General features: G+C 42.0%; 2 protein-coding genes across 3 annotated transcripts in view; one reads left to right on the top strand and one right to left on the bottom strand.

The window, feature by feature from the left end:
- Nucleotides 1–17,498, bottom strand: part of LOC138804111 (signal peptide peptidase-like 2A) — a 106,001-nt gene extending 88,503 nt beyond the window's left edge. For both annotated transcript variants that reach the window (XM_069988371.1, XM_069988369.1), the window contains exons 1-2: nucleotides 17,434–17,498; nucleotides 6,074–6,242 (exon numbers count right to left, since the gene is read on the bottom strand). The gene's annotated coding sequence lies outside the window, so the exon portion shown is untranslated. The remainder of the gene's footprint in view (nucleotides 1–6,073; nucleotides 6,243–17,433) is intronic.
- A 123-nt stretch (nucleotides 17,499–17,621) lies between these two features.
- The window catches only part of LOC138804112 (AP-4 complex subunit epsilon-1), a 45,080-nt gene continuing 42,720 nt past the window's right edge, over nucleotides 17,622–19,981 (top strand). Inside the window, exon 1 of the mRNA XM_069988373.1 lies at nucleotides 17,622–17,852. Within this exon, the coding sequence (XP_069844474.1) occupies nucleotides 17,703–17,852 (150 nt within the window). The 5' untranslated portion in view covers nucleotides 17,622–17,702. The remainder of the gene's footprint in view (nucleotides 17,853–19,981) is intronic.

The following is a 19,981-nucleotide window of genomic DNA, read 5'->3' as shown; positions in this document are numbered from 1 at the left end:
TACTGCCCGCCCCACTTTCTGCCACCTCCTCTAATGTCCATTGGAAGAAGAGGCCGTGGTTCATCTCAGGAAAATAATATTGGGCACATAAATAATACGTATCATTTATCAAGAATCTGTTATGTGCCAGGTGTTTAACATAGGTCACTTAATTCCCACAACTTCATTCGAAGGAGAGTTTTGTTGTGCTTACTTTATAGAGGAGAAAACTCAAGCTCAGCTTATGTAATTTGCTAAAGCATCAATGCTTTAGCAGAAAAAATAAGGGTGGAGCCTGTACAAAGGCTCCAGTATGCCTGGCTGGGTTCACAGCCTGTGCTATTCTCACCATACTACCACCTATTCATTTATGTCCAAGTGAGAGCCCAGAGCTCAACAAAGATCCTGAGTATAGGCCTCTAACTTCCCAGAATGTTGGGCGCTACCCAGATTTTTCATGTCTTCTTTTAAGTTTTACAATGTTTATTAACATGTACAGTTATGTAACACAAGGGCATTAACAGGATCTGATAATTACACTTTGTATGTACTTTCATTTCTACTTGGATATCTATTAAGAATACCCAAATTAACCAATATAAAGCCACATTCCTGAGGCCCTACAAATACTTCATATTGTTTTCCCCTTCTCTTTTTCTGTATTACTAGAGATTGAATCCAGGACTTGTGCCTGCTAGGCAAGTGCTTTACCTCTGAATTGCATCTTTAGTCCTTTTTTGTTTGTTTTTGAGACAGGGTCTTACACTGAAGGTAGACTGGTCTTCAACTATGTACATATAGAGTCCAAGCTGTCCTTAAACTTGTAATCCTGTTGCCTCAGCCTCCCAATTGCTAGGATTAGAGAAATGTATCACCAGGCCCATCAGTCTTCCTTATCGTAATAAACAGTCACTACACTCTACTAGATGCTCCAGCAAAAAATAACTTCATGATATATTTAATTATTCTATTTCTGTAATGAAACATCAGAAAATTCTGAAGTCTCTACTTTTAAAATATAAAATATATGGGGCTGGGAAGGTGGCTCAGTGGTAGAGTGCTTGCCTTGTATGCATAAGGCCCTGGATTCAATTCCTCAGCACTACATAAGCAGAAAAAGCTGGAAGTGGTGCTGTGGCTTATGTGATAGAATGCTAGCCTTGAGCTGAAGAGCTGAGGGACAGCGCCCGGGTCCAGAGTTCAGGCCCCATGACTGACAAAAAAAATTAAATAAATAAAATAAAATATAAAATATGTTTAAACCCACCAGAACTGGAAATAAACAAAATATACAAATTTCTGTTCTTTAACCAAGACACACACACACTGGCCTGGATGACTGCAATAACTTGTTTCCTGCCTTTATCTGTGACCCCTTTGGCTTTTGTTGAATATTACAAGCCAGAATAAGCATTTAAGACAACCGTTAGGTCATATCATTCCTCTGCTCAGTATCACGTACTCAGTATCACTTCATGTCACTCAAAATAAATCCCAAAGACCTTCTAATGATTTATAGAACCATGTATAGCTGAGACTCCGACCCCCTTCCCTTTCTGAATTATTTCCTACTTGCCTCCATTTACCTCAGTTACTCTAGCCACTCTAGTCTTCTTTCCCCCCCAAATATATGATGACTACTTACATCTTAATACTTTGTACTTGGTATTTACTCTGCTAAGAGACCTGTTCTAGATTACCCACATGGCTTGCTGTCCTATTCCCTCTTAAATCTCTGCTCAAATATCTCTTTAGTAGTGAGGCTGTCCCTTTAATAACTGTGGTAAGTGGTGTCCAAAAGTGGCTCCCTATTGAGCCACATCTTGCACTATTCATGGCCTTTTTTTTGGGGGGGGGTGTCCAGTCGTGGGGCCTGAACTCTGGGCCTGGGCACTGTCCCTCAGCTCTTCAGCTCAAGGCTAGCACTCTATCACTTGAGCCACAGTGCCACTTCCGGCTTTTTTCTTATGTGGTGCTGAGGAATCGAACCCAGGGCCTCGAGCATGCAAGGCAAGTGCTCTACCACTGAGCCACCTTCCCAGCCCCGTATTCACAGCCTTGTATATAGCCTTTCCCCTGTAATCTAGTGGGCCCTATGTCTTGTTTAAACCCATAGAATGAGGACACCTGCATGACCTCCAAGGTTAGGTCATAAGAGGCCTTGTGGTTTTCATCTGGGTTTCTTGGAATAATTGTGTCAGAAATAGTATGAAAAGGTCACGAAGAGACAGAGCTATATCTGGCCAGACTCCCACTGTTCCAGCTTTTCCAACTAAGAGGCTAGCCATATGAATTAAGAAGACATATTGGGCCAGTGGCTCACACCTGTAATCCTAGTTACTCAGGAGGCTGAGATCTGAGGATTGTGGTTCAAAGCCAGCCTGGACAGGAAAGTCTGTGAGACTCCTATCTTCAATTAACCACCAGAAAATGGGAAGTGGCACTGTGGCTCAAGTGGTAGAGAGCTTGCCTTGAGTTGAAGAGCGCAAGGACAGAGCCCAAGCCCAGAGTTCAAGTCCCACGACCAACCAAAAAAAAAAATCTTTAGATGCTATTTTCATGAACACATTATTGATAAATGACTCAAAACAAAAATAGCATGGGGAGCCGGGCGCTGGTGGCTCACGCCTATAATCCTAGCTACTCAGGAGGCTGAGATCTGAGGATCGCGGTTCAAAGCCAGCCCGGGCAAGAAAGACCGTGAGACTCCTATCTCCAATAAACCACCAGAAAAGCGGAAGTGGCGCTGTAGCTCAAGTGGTAGAACGCTTGCCTTGAGCTGAAGAGCTGAGGGACAACGCCCAGGCCCAGAGTTCAAGCCCCACGACCGACAAAAAAAAAAAAAAAAAATAGCATGGGGAGAAGAATAGTGGGAGAAAAACGAAGGAGTGAGTAACAATGTTTGTCAAGAAATGTACTCGTTACCTTACTTATGTAATTATAACGCCTGTGTACACCACCTTTAAAACAAAATAAAATACAATTTAAAAAATAGCACTAGAATATCATATCTTTTTTTAGTTTTTTATTTTTTATTGTGAAAATACTGTACAGAGGGGTTACAATTACATGGGCAAGGTAATGAGTATGTTTCTTTTTTTTTTTTTTTGGTCCTAGGGCTTGAACTCTGGGCCTGAGTGCTGTCCCTCAGCTCTTCAGTTCAAGGCTAGTGCTCTACCACTTGAGCTACAGCGCCACTTCCGGTTTTCTGGTGGTTTATTGGAGATAAGAGTTTCACGGACTTTCCTGCCTGCGCTGGCTTTGAACCGCTATCCTCACATCTCAGCCTCCTGAGTAGCTAGGATTATAGGCATGAGCCACTGGTGCCTGGCTAATGAGTATATTTCTTATCAAGTATTTTTGCCTCCTCCTTTGTTTTCCCTTCCCATCCCTTCCCATCTTCCCCCCCCCCACCAGAATATCATATCTTTGAAGATTTAACTGCTCTTTTATTTTAATAGCAAAACTAGAACTTTGAAATACATGGTTGAATGAAAGTGAAAAAAGTTATTAAAAAAGAATGTGAAAGTACAATGAAGGTTTTAGCTTTTATACAAGGGCTGAATTTGTTTTGTAGATTCTTCCCAGTAATTTGATTTTGGGTCAGATTATCTCATGTGACTCTCTTGTAAAAACAGAAGTTTCAGCCAAACACTGACATTTAAAAGAAAAAACACTTTTCTCTTCAGGGATAGTTGGAAGTTCAGTAATACAGCTACACATACATGGCAATTAAATCTAGCTTCTGAGTTAAATTTTAATGACTTTTTATGGCTGGGTAATAAACTGTATGTAAATGAGTCATTGATGGAGACTTTAGTTTATATAAAATGTCAAAAAGTAGAAGTAACTGATACAGTGAGAAGAAAAGGGGTCTCAGAAATATATGTACTAGATCTAATTCAGTAATGATAGGTCTTTGGCCAAATCCTTACTTAGGATCTCTGGCCTTCAGTTTCTTCATCTGTAAAATAGGATGCTTTGTTTGGCAATTATAACTAGTATTTGTGTCATGCTTGTGTCTCTAAAGATTTTTTGTGTGTATGATTTACCTTAAATTTATATTTCTATGAAGAAGGACAAGTACAGTTACCCTCATTTTATAGAGAAACAGGGTCATTAAGGCTAAAATATATGATCCAAATCATGCAGGTTGTGAAAGGGAGAAGTAGGATTCAGCCTCAGCTCCTCAGACACAGGTCTGTGTAGCTAGACACTATGCCTCCTACCTCTAAAAGTCTGATACAAGAAGGTTATGTTTACTCATTACTCAATTATAACCAGACCTTCAAAGTACCTTAAACACTATTCAACAGGTACAACATGTTCTTTGGCCTGTGGGACTGAATGCTCTTATGGTTCCACAGCAGGAGTATCCAATTAAGTGCTTAGTTAATAGCCAACTTTATAGCCAAGCTAATAGAAAAGTCACATTACACTGGCTCTGTCTTGTCAAAACAGCCACTTTTAAGATTTCTTTCTGATTTATGTCCCCTGATCTTTGGAGGAGTCCAGTTCCTGCATGACTATAACATGCTAAGAGTCACAATAGAAGCCAGAACTGTTATAAGTACACCCTAGAAAGCATATTTAACAAAGGATCCTGCGTGACTACAACATGCTAAGAGTCACAATAGAAGCCAGAACAGTTATAAGTACACCCTAGAAAGCATATTTAACAAAGGATGCTATTTCTGTTCGATACACAGAAATATTAACTCCAGGCATCTGGTCATTCCTAATAAGTCATTTTAACAGCTCTTGCTTGGAAGTCAAGCCATACATTATGTTCACTTATATTTTCATAACATACTTTCAAAGTCTTCAAAATGCTTTCACATTATTATTCCACTTTATTCATATGTAGCACTGATGTGTGGTTGAAATCTCTGTGAGTCTCCAAAATAGTTATTTACTTATTCATTCTCTGCGCCTCTCTTTGTTATCCCATTGGGGTATTACAAATGTTAAAGAATACACACTTTAGGAACAAAACAGAACTTCCATGAAGATAATGAATGAAAACCAGTAAAGTGTGCTAATTCCTTCTAAAGTAAATAGTTTGAAACCAAGATGAACAATAATAAAATAAAGCAACGTGTTTCAAAAGTGATGAATCATCCTAAAAAAAAAACAGTGCATTTCCAAAAGATAAGAGGAAGTTGGTGGAAACTGGTAAGAAAGTCTTTGTAGCAGAAATACAAGTAATATTTAAGGATTTGGAAGAAGCCTGAATAAACTTTACCAAAGCCCATGGATATTCAAAGTAAGAGAAGATGTGAAGTGAGGTTACAACTGAGGTGCCATGATTTAATTAGTAATCCTTTTTATAATAAAGTTTTAAAGAATATCTTTAAGTACTAGTATATTTTTGGGAATGAACATATGGTGGAATGTATACCCACATCAGTAGGCCAGCATTAGGTATGAAGAATAGAATTTATAGTTGTATGACTCTTCCAGGAATCTTTTTTTTGCAGTGCTGGGCCTTGAACTCTAGTTTTTACACTTGCTAGGCAGACATTTTACCACTGAGCTATACTTCCAACCCTGGATTCTGGTCTGATCTGATATTGAAGTTTCTTTTTTTTTTTTTTTTGGGTCCAGTCATGGGGCCTGAACTCTGGGCCTGGGCGCTGTCCCTCAGCTCTTCAGCTCAAGGCTAGCACTCTACCACTTGAGCCATAGCGCTACTTCCGGCTTTTTGCTTTTTGGTGCTGAGGAATCGAACTCAGGGCCTCATGCATGCAAGGCAAGCGCTCTACCACTGAGCCACCTTCCCAGCCCTGAAGTTTCCAAATGTTCTTTTTTTAATTTTTAAAAATTTCATAGCAGGTGCTCTGCCAAGTAAGCCAAACTTCCAGCCCTCCTTGATACATTTAAGTCAAGGTGTTTCAATTGTGGGTCTACCAAAAGTTTGGTTTGTGCTTCTACTATAAATTCTGTTGATGGGAGAGAAAGAAGACAGGTGAGAATAAGATCAAAAAGTCAAGGTGGAGGATAAATTGTTATGGTTATTATTTTCACTTATCCAGGAACAAAGAGAATAACTTTTAAGTCGGATGTTAGTCTTGGTTTATTTGGGCATCCTTACCGGTTTATATCTGCAAAGGTTCCTAGTGAAAGCCTCATTTGATTGACTGCCACTTTGGGATGATCCTGGCTCCAGCATGCAGTGTTTTCCCCATGCAGTTACATAGACATCTAGTGACTGTGTTGGAATTGCAACTTCCTTCTAGCCCCTGGGAAGCCATCAATTCATTCTGTGGATTCAGATGTGGAATGAGATTAGTTAGATTGGCAAACCTCCCCTAACACAGACCACCTGCAGGGGGTAGGGGGGAGGATGGGAATGGATGGGAAGGGGAAACAAAGGGGAAGGCTACAGCTGGGAAGGTGGCTCAGTGGTAGAGTGCTTGCCTTGCATGCATGAGGTCCTGGGTTCGATTCCTCAGCACCACATAAGCAAAAAGAAAAAAAGCCGGAAGTGGAGCTGTGGCAGACCACCTCAACCATCACTTTGCAAGTCTGTCTCCTGTCTCCTCACATGCAGCCTAAAGTTCTCAGATTACCTTAAAGTGTTCTACAGAGAAAAGATGAAATTACATAAGCTGGAACACATCAATGCATTAAAAAAATTGTTTTGTTACTCAACCTTTGGAATAGGTCACTGAAGAGTCTTGCTAAGTGTAAATATGTCAAGAAACCAGAGATGTTAAGGTAGATAAGACTTAAGAAATACAATTCAAGAATGAAGAAACTGAGGCCCAGTAACACTGAGGTAATGTGAAGGACTTCATTTACAACTTTACTTATTTATTTTAATTTCACTCATTTATTATTAAATATTGTTCTACTAGTTGTTGAGGAAGCAAGGAAAGATAGCATACAAGGAGCAAGCAAAAAAGAAGGCATGAAAGCAGTCATGGACTATGCAAATGACCTGCTTGTGTCTGACTTAGACACAGTGAGTCCTGTTTAAGGTATCACATTCTTAAAAAGTACAAAGAAGAGACAAATCAGGGGTATATCCGTACAATGGAATGTTACTCAGCCATCAAAATGAAGAAAATGACTAAGTAAAAAAAGCCAGTCAGAAAAGGGCACATACTGTATGATTCCACTTATGTAACTATAATAGTCAAATTCATTCTCTGTGTGTGGGAGGAAAGTAATGAGGAAGTATTACTTAAAGACGTTGAGAATGAGAAGAAAAAGTCCTAGAGATGCACAATTGTGGTGCTTGTATAACAGTGTGAATTAATACCCTAGAACTGCAGAGCGCAATAGAGAATAAACCAATTACTGGTTTATTTACTGTAACATGGATAATTTTTATAATGTTGAGCAAAAGAAGACAGACTTAAAGAGTTAGCTTTGTGTGATGCAGTTAAAATAATCCTTGGGTTAAGTAAGGATACCTTGGCTTATACCTGCAATCTTAGCTACTCAGGAAGCTGAGACCTCAGAAACCTCTGAAGCCAGCTCAGGCAGAAAAAGTCTTTGTGACTCCATCTCCAATTTACAGCAAAAAGCTTGACTCAAGGTACTGCTCAAGTGGTAGAGCAGGAACAGCACAAAAGTCATGACCAGTAGTTACCTGTAAGAAACTGGAAGACTCTTCACATCAGCCTCTAGCCATATTTCTAATTTTTTCTTCTTTCTCTTTTTCTCTCCTCCCTCTTTACTTTGTTTTTTCCCCTTCTGTCTCCTCTCTTTCCTTCCTCTCTCCCACTTCTCTCTCTGCCTTTCTCTTTCTGTGTCTCTCTCCTTTTCCCTTTCTGCTTCTCTGCATATGTTTTTATGTGTGTTTTAACAAGGTCTTGCTATCTGTAACTCAGGCTGGCCTTGAACTCCCAATCCTCCTGGCCTTACTCCTGTGTGCTAGGACCTTAGCCATGCAAGAACCCTCACACCTGGCAGAAATTGTTTTTTAAAGAGCAGATAAGAAAGGGTAATTGATTTTTTTTTTTTTTTTTGCTAGCAACTTTCATGTTACGTTCCCAGGTTTGTAAGTTCTACTCTAAAACTATATAACATAGTTTCTTTGAAAAAGAGTTAATTTATTGACATACTTGTGGAAAATTAATATGAAATAGCTTGTAAATGACTTCTTATATCTCTTAATGTAAGATGTTGCATGAATAAAACTTTTAGCTCAGAATAAAAAGTGGATTAAGGTTGGACATGGTGGCTCATGCTTGTAATCTTGGCTACTCAGAAAGAGGAAATTAGAAGGGTAATAGTCCAAAGCCCACTGGGACAGAAACTCTGTAACCTATTTTAACAAATAAAGTGAGAAGCACTTAGGCTCAAGTGCTGGAGGGCCTGCTTAGCAAGTTTGAGGCCCTGAGTTCAAACTCTAGTACCATTTTTTAAAAAAAGTGGATTAAGGGTAAAACTTGAGCCTGTAATCCTAGCTACTCAGGAGGCTGAGATCTGAGGATCGCGGTTCAAAGCCAGCCCGGGCAAGAAAGACCGTGAGACTCTTATCTCCAATAAACCACAAGAAAACCGGAAGTGGCGCTGTAGCTCAAGTGGTAGAGTGCTCGCCTTGAGCTGAAGAGCTGAGGGACAACGCCCAGGCCCAGAGTTCAAGCCCCACGACCGACAAAAAAAAAAAAAAAAAGGGTAAAACTTGAAAACAAACTTGTGTGCCTCCCTTTTTTTTTTTTTTTTTTTCAGATTCTAGCTGTTACTGCTGAAATTAATACATATCACAAAGTGGAAACAAGTTTCTTCATTTATGGACTCAACCAACAGTGTGACAAAAACACAGCTTAGCATTTGGGCCTGAATTTTCCCAGACCCTTTTACTTACCCTGACCAGTGCCTTATTAACCCTTAACCCTTCCAAAGGAAATGGCTTACTGTTGTTCCAGTTATTTCTCAACTTCCACCCAAGGCTTACTTCTCATCCTCTGATGAATATTTCTGCCTTAGATTTATGTCTTGAAAACAAGGACAGTCCCTGTGACAAGAGACCTGAGGGAACAAACACCTAGAACAGTCTCTCTTTGTCTTGGGAATTAAGACACTCAAGTCAGGCTGACCCTTTGAACTTGTTTATCTTCTGCAGCTGCTCCAATATTATGCTGTGGCCCGTGCAACTTTTATACTAGAGGGGAAATAGATGGTATGAATTTAAGTTTGCTATATGTTTGGTCTTAGCCAAAGAAAGAACAAAAGCTTTCTTTTTATGAGTAGCAATTTATTTCAGCAACTTCCCTCATGACCACACAGAAACCTCAGGTTTTAGTCATATGTCTCGCAGGATGTTACATTCCATTTCTTAGTTTACCAAACTGACATTTCCTGAAACATAGAGACCAATTAGGAGCTTCTGCCTAAAGGATTTGAGGTTTGCAACCCCTGGTTTCCTTATTTGGATTTCCCATGGATAGTTTTTCTTTCTTTTTTTGGGGGGGGGGGAATCTGGTCGTGGGGCCTGAACTCTGGGCCTGGGCGCTGTCCCTCAGCTCTTCAGCTCAAGGCTAGCTAGTGCTCTACCACTTGAGCCACAGTGCCACTTCCGGCTTTTTTCTTTTTGCTTATGTGGTGCAGAGGAATCGAACGTAGGGCCTCAGGCATGCGAACGTAGGGCCTCAGGCATGCAAGGTAAGCGTTCTACCACTGAGCCACCTTCCCAGCCCCGATAGTTTCTCTCTCTCTCTTTCTCTCCCTTCCTTCCTTCCCTTCCTTCCTTCCTTTCTTTCCTTCCTTCCTTTCTTCCTTTCTCTCGCTCTCTCTTTCTTTCTTCTTTCTTTTCTTTCTCTTTCATCTTGATTAATGGGTTCCTCTCTTTTAGAACAGTTACTTGACTTGTTTTTGAGAGCCCAAGAAGCCCCCTGTATGCAACATCAGAATCCTGCTGGAAATACTGGCACCTCAAAAATGAGTTATTTGGGAAGACTAATGAAATACAGTTTGGAAGTCAACAGAGTTATGGGGCATTAACACAGTATTGGCGGGTATCCCAGGGGTAGTCACTGGGAGTAAAGGAAGGGTTGTAGTTCCTTAAAGCAGGGGTTCTCAAACTTCAGTCACATTGAATCCTCTATGGTAGACTTGTTCAAACGAACTCCCCCTTTTCCCACCCCCAGTTCCTGCTTCCTTAAGTCACAGGTAGGATTGGAGTATGTGTATTTTTCACACTGCTGCTGGTCTTGGGCAGAAGGCTGTGTGGGTGGAAAGGGCAGTGTGACACAAGCTGTGCCCTCATATTGAGATGAAGCCAGGACAAGGAGACCCAGCAGGAGGATGCCAGGTTAATGTGATTCAGTGGGATAAATCTTCCCTTCCACCCCCATCCAGTTCTTTCTCTAACTCCTCATTGGTCAAACTTAACCTGCAGCCAAAGGCCAGGGCCACACATGGATGATGTTAAGGCAATCCAGCCTCCATTACACAGAGGGGGATGAATTTGGAGGAGCAAACAGAAAATACCAGTATCCCCCCCCCCCATCCCTGCCCCTCCTCTTCTCCACTCTTTCATGCTACTATAGCCTTCTGTTGTTCTCCATTCTAATGTTCATTGTATGTGAGCATTTGCGTATATAACATGCCATTCTCACAGTGACTCAGAAGGGTAGGCAGGATGGATGCTTATGCTTATTTATTAAGGGCTCAAAATGATCAAGGCCAAACATCTTTTAACAGCTGAGAATCCCAAAATTTTTCCGGGTCCCGATTTGATGGTCCTGACATTGCATTCTACTTCATACCTGAGGGAACCTGGAAATGATGATCCACCCTTGCAGGCTTCTGGGAAGTTGTATCTTCTGGCCTTGCTGCCTATGCGCCTTTTCCCTCAAGCTGCGTTCTTTTCTGGAAGTAGGGACTTCTTTCTGTAGGCCAAGGGGTTCAACCTTTCTTCAAGAGCATCCACTTAGTGAATTCATTTCCTGCTATAACTGTTTCTTTGTATTAGTCACTGATTTTCAAGTTCTTCTGTATCAGTGCTAGTTCAAGTCTTTTTCTTGAGGGAATGGGGTGAGAGGTTGAGACAAAAGTCACTAGCCAAGGAAGGCTTCCAATTTGATAACCTCCTGCCTCTGTCTATTAATATTGGGATTATAGACAAGCACCCCTAGGCCCAGATCTACTTCAAGTCTTGCTTTGTGGGTTTTCAAGAGACCAATAAATGGTCCTACTCAGCTGAATTCATTACAGCTTCAGAAATGAGCACAAAAACAGATAGAGAGAAAAACTTCAGTTTTATCCAGAGTAAGGCCAAAGTGGAGAAGTCACAGGTCAGAGATCACAATCAAACTTCTTAATTCTTGTACCCAGATCTTCTGGGTACATCTGAATACACTGGAGGCTGAGGTAGACAGGAAAGATGCAAAGGAGCGAATAGGCCAGTTAGATGAGTCACTTGTTCCTAGGGGAGACCACAGAAGGAAAACAGGAAGATGAATGCTGTCTTCACAAATCTTGTGATGTGGAAGTATTTTATGGACCCAAAGAGGAAGAAAATCACTTTCTCTAACAGTAATGTTCTTAGCAGAATCATCTTTTTTTTAAAAAAAAATTGAAATGTAGCAGAAAATGGCATTTAATGACACTACATTTTCAGTTGTATTGAACTGAAATCATTAAAATTTTATTTGAATAAAAAAAATAAATAAAAATTGAGATGGTCTCAATATTTAGCCCAGGTGGGCTTCAAACTCACGGTCTTCCTGCCTCAGCCTCCCGAAGCTGGAATTATAGGGTGCATCATCACACTTAGAAATATGTATCATCTTATTCTCAGCAGTATATGATTTGCTCTTAGCAGTATAGTGTTGATGCAATTACTTTTTTTTTCTTCCTTTTTGTTTTTGTTTACGGTGGTGGGGCTTGAACTCAGGTACTGGGCACTGTCTCTGAGCTTCTTTTTGGTCAAGACTAGTGCTCTACCACTTCAATTACAGCTCTACCTCCAGTTTTTTTTTTTGTATGTGTGTTTTTTTGCCTGTCCTGGGGCTTGAACTCAGGGCCTGGGCTCTGTCCATGAGCCTCTCTGTACTCAAGGCTAGCACTGTACCACTTGAGCCACAGCTCTACTTCTAGTTTTTTCTGCTTATGTGTTACTGAGAAATCAAACCCAAGGCTTCATGCTAGGCAAACACTCTACCACTAAGCCATATTCCCAGCCCCCACTTCAGTTTTTTTTTTTGTTTTGTTTTGTTTTTTGTAGTTTAATGGAGATAAGATCCTCACAATTTCCTGTCTGGGTTGGTTTTGAACTCTGATCTTCCCATCAGTCTCCTGAATACCTAGGATTGTAGGTGTGAGCCACTGGTGCCCAGCATTCTTCTTTTCTTTTCTTTTTGGAGTTACTTAGGTTTGAACTCAGGGCCCTTTGCTTGCTAGGAAGGCATTCTACTTATGAGTCATTCCTCCAGCCCTTGTTTGCATTGATTACTTTTGAAACAGTGCCTAACTTGCTGCTGAGGCTCATACCTTGCCTATGATCCATCTATTTTACACTTTTTTCTTTTTTCTTTTTTTTGGTCATGGGGCTTGAACTCTGGACCTAGGCGCTGTCCCTCAGCTGTTCAGCTCAAGGCTAGTGCTCTACCACTTGAGCCACAGTGACACTTCTGGTTTTCTAAGTGGTTTATTGGAGATTAGAGTCTCATGTGTTTCTTGCTGAGGCTGGCAATCCTCAGATCTCAGCCTCCTGAGTAGCTAGGATTACAGGTGTGAGCCACTGGCGCCCGGCTTATTTTACACTTCTTGACAGTCATGTACCAGCATGCTCAGCTTCTTCCACTGAGATGAGTATTTTTCTGCCTAGGTTGGCCTAGAGCCATGATATTCTTAATTTTAGACTCTCATGTAACGGCATAGTTGCTTACTACCATACCTACCTACTGATTGAGAAGAGATATCACATGTATTTCAGTGCAACCTTGTATCTCAATCGTCTGGATCTCAGCCTCCTAAGTAGTCAGGATTACAGGCTTGACATACGGGTAGCCACCTGATGAATTCTGTCATATGATCTAGGTACTGTAGTTTTTTTTTTTTTTGTGCCAGTACTGAGGCTTGAACTCAGGGCCTGAGCCTCTTAGTGGTCAAGGCTAGTGCTCTACAGCACCACTTGTGGCTTTTTCTGAGTAGTTTACTGGAGATTAAGAGTTACAGACTTTTCTGCTGGGGCTGGCTCTGAACTATGATCCTCAGATCTCAGCCTCCTGAGTAGCTAGGATCACAGTCCTGAGCCACTGGTACCTGGTGGTACTGTAGATCTTAAAGACTTGATTCTCATTAGTATATTGGTACAGCAGCCCTTTTGGAATGTTATTTTTGTTTCTGCTTCCCTCATCACTTCCTACAGCACCCTAGAATTCCCATCCTTTTCTTCTGGGAAAGCTTCTGCGTATCCCATCTGCCGTTTATCTCCTTTCTTGTCTCAGTCAGTCTGGTAGACTATGGGGAAAAGTCCTTACCAAGATATCCTGGGAACCAGAGTTTCAGAATGAGTATATGTGGGAAAATATGCTCTAAGTTTGCAGTGGGGACTGTTTTTGCCTCTACTTATTTCTTAAGCTCCTTGGGGAACAGAAAGTATCACAGGTCAAATCTCTTTTCAAGTAGTTCAACTGGACTTTCTAAGTACATGGTATGTAACAGAATTTTGTTCCATGGATTATGTTTTGAAGTAGATTAGACATAAACAGACTATGGAGGACATCTGACAAAATAGAGATATTGATTGCAAAGGTATTTGTTGTGGAGGAATTTATCCAGTAAACACATAACAATTCCAGCTAATGTTTTTACCCAGTGTGTTTCAGGCTTGGGAACAGGAATGGGAAAACACTGTGGACAGTCTGCTGGCTAGAGATCAAGACAGACGAAAGAAAACACAGACAAAGGTCTGTGTGAAATGTGAATCTGAGTCACAGAGGGAGAGGGAAAAATTAGCATGTGTCATTGCTCTTCTTTTGGCCATAACTGGTGGCTCTCTCCTGGAGAGCCTCACTTGTCTCTTCCAGCTACATTTTCAGACTTAAAACACCACCTTCAAGCAAATCCCCTCCTCACCTCAAAAAAGAAAATAAAGAGTTTCAGCATCCTAAGGAACCCAGGTCAGGAAGTGGTGCTGTGGCTTAAGTGGCAGGGCGCTAGCCTTGAGCTAAAGAGCTCCAGGACAGCACCCAGGCCCAGAGGTCAAGCTCCACAACCGACAAAACAAGACAAAACAAAACAACAACAAAAAAGAACCCAGGTCAGAATTGAACAAAATTGTTAACTGTTCCAGAGTCAGGACTGTGGCATGCTCCTCTGGTGCCCTCTTAAGGATAAGAGAGGAACTGCTTTTTTCTGACTGCACTGAATGTTGAACTCAAGAGTTTTGAGCTTCCCAACAAGCTTTCTATCATTGAATTACAACCTTCATCATTTTCCCTTTATTTTCCAGTAAGTTTCTCCTTCTTTTTCTCTGGCTGGCCTCAGACAGAGATCCTCCTATCTCTGCTGCCTGCAGAGCCAGCTTTTGAATGAAAAAGAATTCCATCTAGTGGAATTGTATTCTTTAAAGTCTCCCAAATCCTTCTATTGAAGATTTTAAACACTACTCAATATGTCTCCTTTTATAGCTCTTCCCTCAGCCTGGAGAGCTTTCTGGCTAACTTTTGTCATATCTGAAGTTTTTTTTTTTGTTTTTTTTGTTTTTGGTTATGGATCTTGAACTCAGGGCCTGGGCACTGTCCCTGAGTTGCTTTTGCTCAAGACTAGCACTCTACCACTTCAGCTACAGGGCCACTTGTGGCTGTTTCTGTTTCTGTGGTACTGAGGAATCGAACCCAGAGCCTCATGCATGCTAGGCGAACACTCTACCACTAAACTGCATTCCTAGCCCAGTTTTTTTTTTTTTTTTTTTGGTCCAGTTGTGGGGCCTGAACTCTGGGCCTGGGCGCTGTCCCTCAGCTCTTCAGCTCAAGGCTAGCGCTCTACCACTTGAGCCACAGCGCCACTTCTGGCTTTTTTTTTCTTTTTGCTTATGTGGTGCTGAGGAATCGAACCCAGGGCCTCATGCTTACAAGGCAAGCACTCTACCTCTGAGCCACCTTCCCAGCCCCAGTTTTTTTTTTTTTTTAAGGCCAGCCCATCTTCAGTGTATTTTTTTCCCAAACAAATTCTATTTCTACATGCATTTCTGGTCACTATTTCTTAGAAATATTTTATTTTTTTATTTTTTATTTATTTATTTTTTTGGGTCCGGTTGTGGGGCCTGAACTCTGGGCCTGGGCGCTGTCCCTCAGCTCTTCAGCTCAAGGCTAGCGCTCTACCACTTGAGCCACAGTGCCACTTCCGGCTTTTTGCTTATGCGTTGCTGAGGAATCGAACCCAGGGCCTCATGCATGCAAGGCAAGCACTCTACCACTGGGCCACCTTCCCAGCCCCTTCTTAGAAATATTTTAAAAAGCAAGTTTAATTCTAATCTGGGTTACATAGTAAGACTGTTTCAAAAGAATCAATTGGCCATAAATATTTTTATTTCTTGGCTCTCAATCCTGTCTTATTAGTATACATGCTTACATTTACAGCAATACTATCTGGATTACTGTATGTATATAGCAATTTCTGGCAGGTTACACACTATTGGAAAGTGCACCATGATTTCTCTTACTGATTTTCATTTAGAGAGCATTCATCTGGTACTGAACAAGGCTTTATAGGTCTTTCAGCTATCATATGCCTTTCTTCAGCCAAGGCAATGCAATAATCTAATTTGCAGAAGTTTACTTATTGCAGTGGAATTTTAATTTCTACTCTAAAAAAGTTATCAACAAAGCACTTGGCTTTTCAAAGCTTATGTTTAAAATATTCAACTTTCTAAAGACAATGTACAATTCTAGAATTTTAAATTATAAACAAAATTTTATAAGGAGTTAAAATATTAAATTCTAAAGGAATACCAGCTTTAGGTAATATTTAAATGCAAAAGTTTTCAAAAGGTCAACACCATTGACTTTTTGATCAACAAATCTGAAACACCATTTATTAAACACTATGTGCAAAGAAGAAAAAGCAAGTCAACAAAGAACCTTTTTCTTGTGCTCCTGCATATAGGTGCAAAGAGAATTTTGGGTTTTCCCCAAAAATCCACTTACTGAAAAATAATGCTTCAGGATAACGAGGGCAAATGAATTAATCTCTGAAAAAGACACATATTTATGTTCGCATTCTATTATGGTAGAAGATTCTAGAAAACACCACAATACGCAAGCACACACTTTTTAAAAAATTAGCTAACAAGAGTAACCATGTCAGTTGAAGACTCCTCTGTACTTTCCTGAGGGGTGAGTGAAAGGGTGAGTTTTTTGGGGAGGGGGGACCCCGTTGTGGGTCTTGAACTCAAGGCTTGGATGCTGTCCTTGAGTTTTTTCACTCAAGGCCAGTACTCTACCACTTTGAGCCACGGCTCCACTTCCAGTTGTTGTTGTTGTTGTTTCGGGGCCAGAACTCTGGGCCTGGGTGCTTTGTCTCAGCTCCTCAGCTCTACCACTTGGGCCACAGTACCACTTCGGGTTTTGTGAGTGGCTTACTGGAGATAATCTCACAGACTTTCCTGCTTGAGCTGGCTTCGAAATGCCATCCTCAGATCTCAGCCTCCAGAGTAGCTAGGGTTACAGGCAGGTGGGAGCCACCAGCACTGGGCCACTTCCAGTTTTTTGTTTATTTTTTGGTGATTAATTGGAGATAAGAGTTTCAGGGACTTTTCAGCACTGGACTAAGGATTTTAAATAACATTTCAATTATATATATATATATAGTGTGTGTATATATATCATATACATATGATATATATGATATATATATAATTATATATCATATACATATGATATATAATATATATCATATACATGTATATACATATACATATATATGTATATATATACATATATGATATATATATACATATATCATATATATCATATACATATGTATATGATATATATATATATGCCAGCCCTGGGGCTTGAACTCAGGGCCTGGGCTCTGTTCCTGAGCTTCTTTTGCTCAAGACTACCACTCTACCACTTGAGCCACAGCGCCACTTCCAGCTTTTTCTGTGGATATGGCACTGAGGAATCGAACCCAGGGCTTCATGCGTGCTAGGCAAACACTCTACCACTGAGCCACCTTCCCAGCCCTCGATAGTTTACGATTTCTGACTTGAGGCCCTCGTGGTAGGGTCTCGGGGACGCGCGGGGCCGACTGGTTCCGGGGGTCTCCGGAGCGTCGCGTTGCCTGGGCCCACGGAGAGGGGTGGCCGACTGGGGGGGGTGGGGGGGGGAGGGAGTCCCTATGAGACACAACATGGGAACATTCCCTCACGGGGTGTCAGGCAGCGTCCGAGGGAAACTCTGAGGGAGTTAAGCCGCCGGACCGCCTGGTGGCTTCCACAGGAGCCCTCACCCAGTCTGCGGGTGTCGCCGCGCTGTCACTCACCGCCCCCGCGCTGTCACTCAACCCGTCAGCGCCGCCAGGTGTCACCGTGACGCGCCAAAGCCTAGCGTCGCTTCCCTGCCTCCCCCCCTCGCGGACTCGCCCAGTCTTCCGGCGGCGCTGCGCGCGCACACACCGGAAGTCAATAAAGATTTCTCCTTCAAAACACCGGAAGTGCCTACGGTGGCCGGCCAGGCAGCCGTAGCTGGGCATGAAGCCGGGCGGCGAAGGCCGCGGGGGAGGCGGCGGCGGCGGCGGCGGCGACTACGGCGATGAGTGACATCGTAGAGAAGACGCTGACGGCGTTGCCGGGACTCTTTCTGCAGAATCAGCCGGTGGGAGGGTCCCCCGCTGCCAAAACCTCCTTCTCCTCCCGGCTGGGCGGCCTCATCCGCGGCATCACCGCGCTCACCTCCAAGCACGTAAGTGGTCCGGAGAAGGGGTGGGGGGTGGGGCCTGGAGGTCAGAGGTGGCCGGGGGAGGCCCCGTGGGGGTGGAAAGGCTCTGGCCAGCAGGCCCTATGTGAGGAGGCCTCTCATGGTGCGGCCTCTTAATGGGGAGGCGTCCTAGGGAAGTCCTCCGTGGGGAGGGCCCAGCCGAGAGGCCGAGACCCCGGTGACCCCGACCCGCACGTCCGTGGGGGGCGCAGGGCCGCTCGTGTGGCACCTCGTCCTGACGTCTGTCAGGGAAGCGTACTGCTTCGTCTGACAACGGAGAAATCGAGTTTCCACCGTTTGGCTTCGACACTGACTTAACTCGGATCCGGGATCCATGTCTTTACCTTCCGATCCCTCGTTATGTTTTCGCATCGTAGACGGTGGTGTAGGTTGTTTTGAGGATCAGATGAGATGTCAAGTCCGTGAAGGTAACCCACTGAGATACAACTACCAGGCACGAATTCCTTTACTAAGTTCCTTCCTCTTCCACAGCCCTGTCAGCTGAACAGCTCTGTCCACCTCCGCCTGCTGTTGAGTACTTTGGGGGGAACTTAAGGTTTTAGTCAAACTCAATGAGGTCTCCCCCCCCCCCCAACCTTTTCTCAAATAACCAAAATCTTCCCAAAGTGTAAAATAGGCTGCATAGGCCCCTGCTTCCGATGGACTTTGAAAATGAGTCATTATAATAGAAGTAATTAGAATGAGTGGTGTGGCTCAAGTGGTAGAATGATTGCTTAGCATGTGCCAAGGCCCAGAGTTCAAGTCCCAGTACTAGGAAAAGAAATAGTAGTTATTAAGTTCCCATAGACTTTAGGTGGGTTGCATGGGTTGCTCAAGATGTTGATTTAAAGCCCAATAATTTAACAGGTATTTGTAAGCAAGGTTATATAGTAAGAGTTAAACAAATTCTTTTTTTTCTCCTTACGGAATTGGACATCTATTTTGGGGGTAAATATAAACACAAATATAATGCAATATAAATACCAGGAAAGAAAAAAAAAGACAGAACAAAATGTTCTACAGGTTTATGTCTGGCATCCATGGCTCAAGCCTGTAATCCTAGCTACTTGGAGGCTCAAGAGAGGGAAGTCAGAATTTGAGGCAACTTGGGGCAGAAGAATTTGAGATAATTGGAAAAATAATTTGCAAAAAAAAAAAAAATCAAGGAACAGAGTATCTGCCAAACACAAGCCTTGAATTCAAACCCCAGTACAAAAGCAAAAGTTCAAAACTTTGCTATACTGGATAGGATCTGCTTAGTGTGCTTAATATTGCTTGTCTTTATGTTTTTGTTCTTTACTAATTTGTATAACATGTCCAATGAAATATTAAGAAAATTATGAGTGGCCTTAAATTGCTTATTGTAACTATACATGGGCATTCAAATGTGGCAGTTCTTCACTAGTAATTCTTGATTAGCAACCTAACAAACACCTGCCAATTTAAAGACAGCATCATTAAAAAAAAAAAAGGAACAGCATCGTATTAGCCCAAAGTGGCCAATATGCTTAAGGAGGTAAAATGCAGTGCAGACATTGAAAGTAATCCCATCTCTCTGTGTGTGTGTGTGTGTGTGTGTGTGTGTGTGTGTGTGTGTGTGTGTGTGTGTGTGTGTGTGTGTGTGTGTGTGTGTGTGTGTGTGTGTGTGTGATAGGAAACAATAAAAGGTTAAAGAAGAGGAAAAGATTTTAAGGAAAAAGACTCCATTTTTTCTGTATAGATTGTATAAGCTATTTCTATTCATGAATACTTTTTTACTTCTAAAGGGAAAAAAATGAGACTCATTTCAGACCAGAAGAATTTCTTTCAACTTTCTGTACTTTTTTTTTCTTGCCTTGTCAATCCAAGGACTTGAACTCAAGGCCTAGACTCTGTCCCTGACCATTTTTGCTCAATAGTCCTCTACCACTTAGGCCACAGCTCTACTTCCAGCTTTTTGCTGGAAAGTCCATGAGTGTCATGGACTTTCCTGTCCAAGAAGTAGTGCCCAAGCTGGCTTTGGACTGTAATCCTCACATCTCAGTCACTTGAATACCTAGGATTACAGGTATGAGCCACCCATATCTAGTCAGGTAATGAGTACATTTCTCTTTTTTTTTTTTTCTTTGTCAGTC

The sequence above is a fragment of the Dipodomys merriami genome, unplaced genomic scaffold, assembly GCF_024711535.1.
Source record: "Dipodomys merriami isolate MVZ:Mamm:240054 unplaced genomic scaffold, mDipMer1.0.p SCAF_357, whole genome shotgun sequence".
Taxonomy (NCBI): Eukaryota; Metazoa; Chordata; class Mammalia; order Rodentia; family Heteromyidae; genus Dipodomys; species Dipodomys merriami.
The sequence above is the reverse complement of the archived record's forward strand: the minus strand, read 5'-3'. Positions and strand labels throughout refer to the sequence as shown.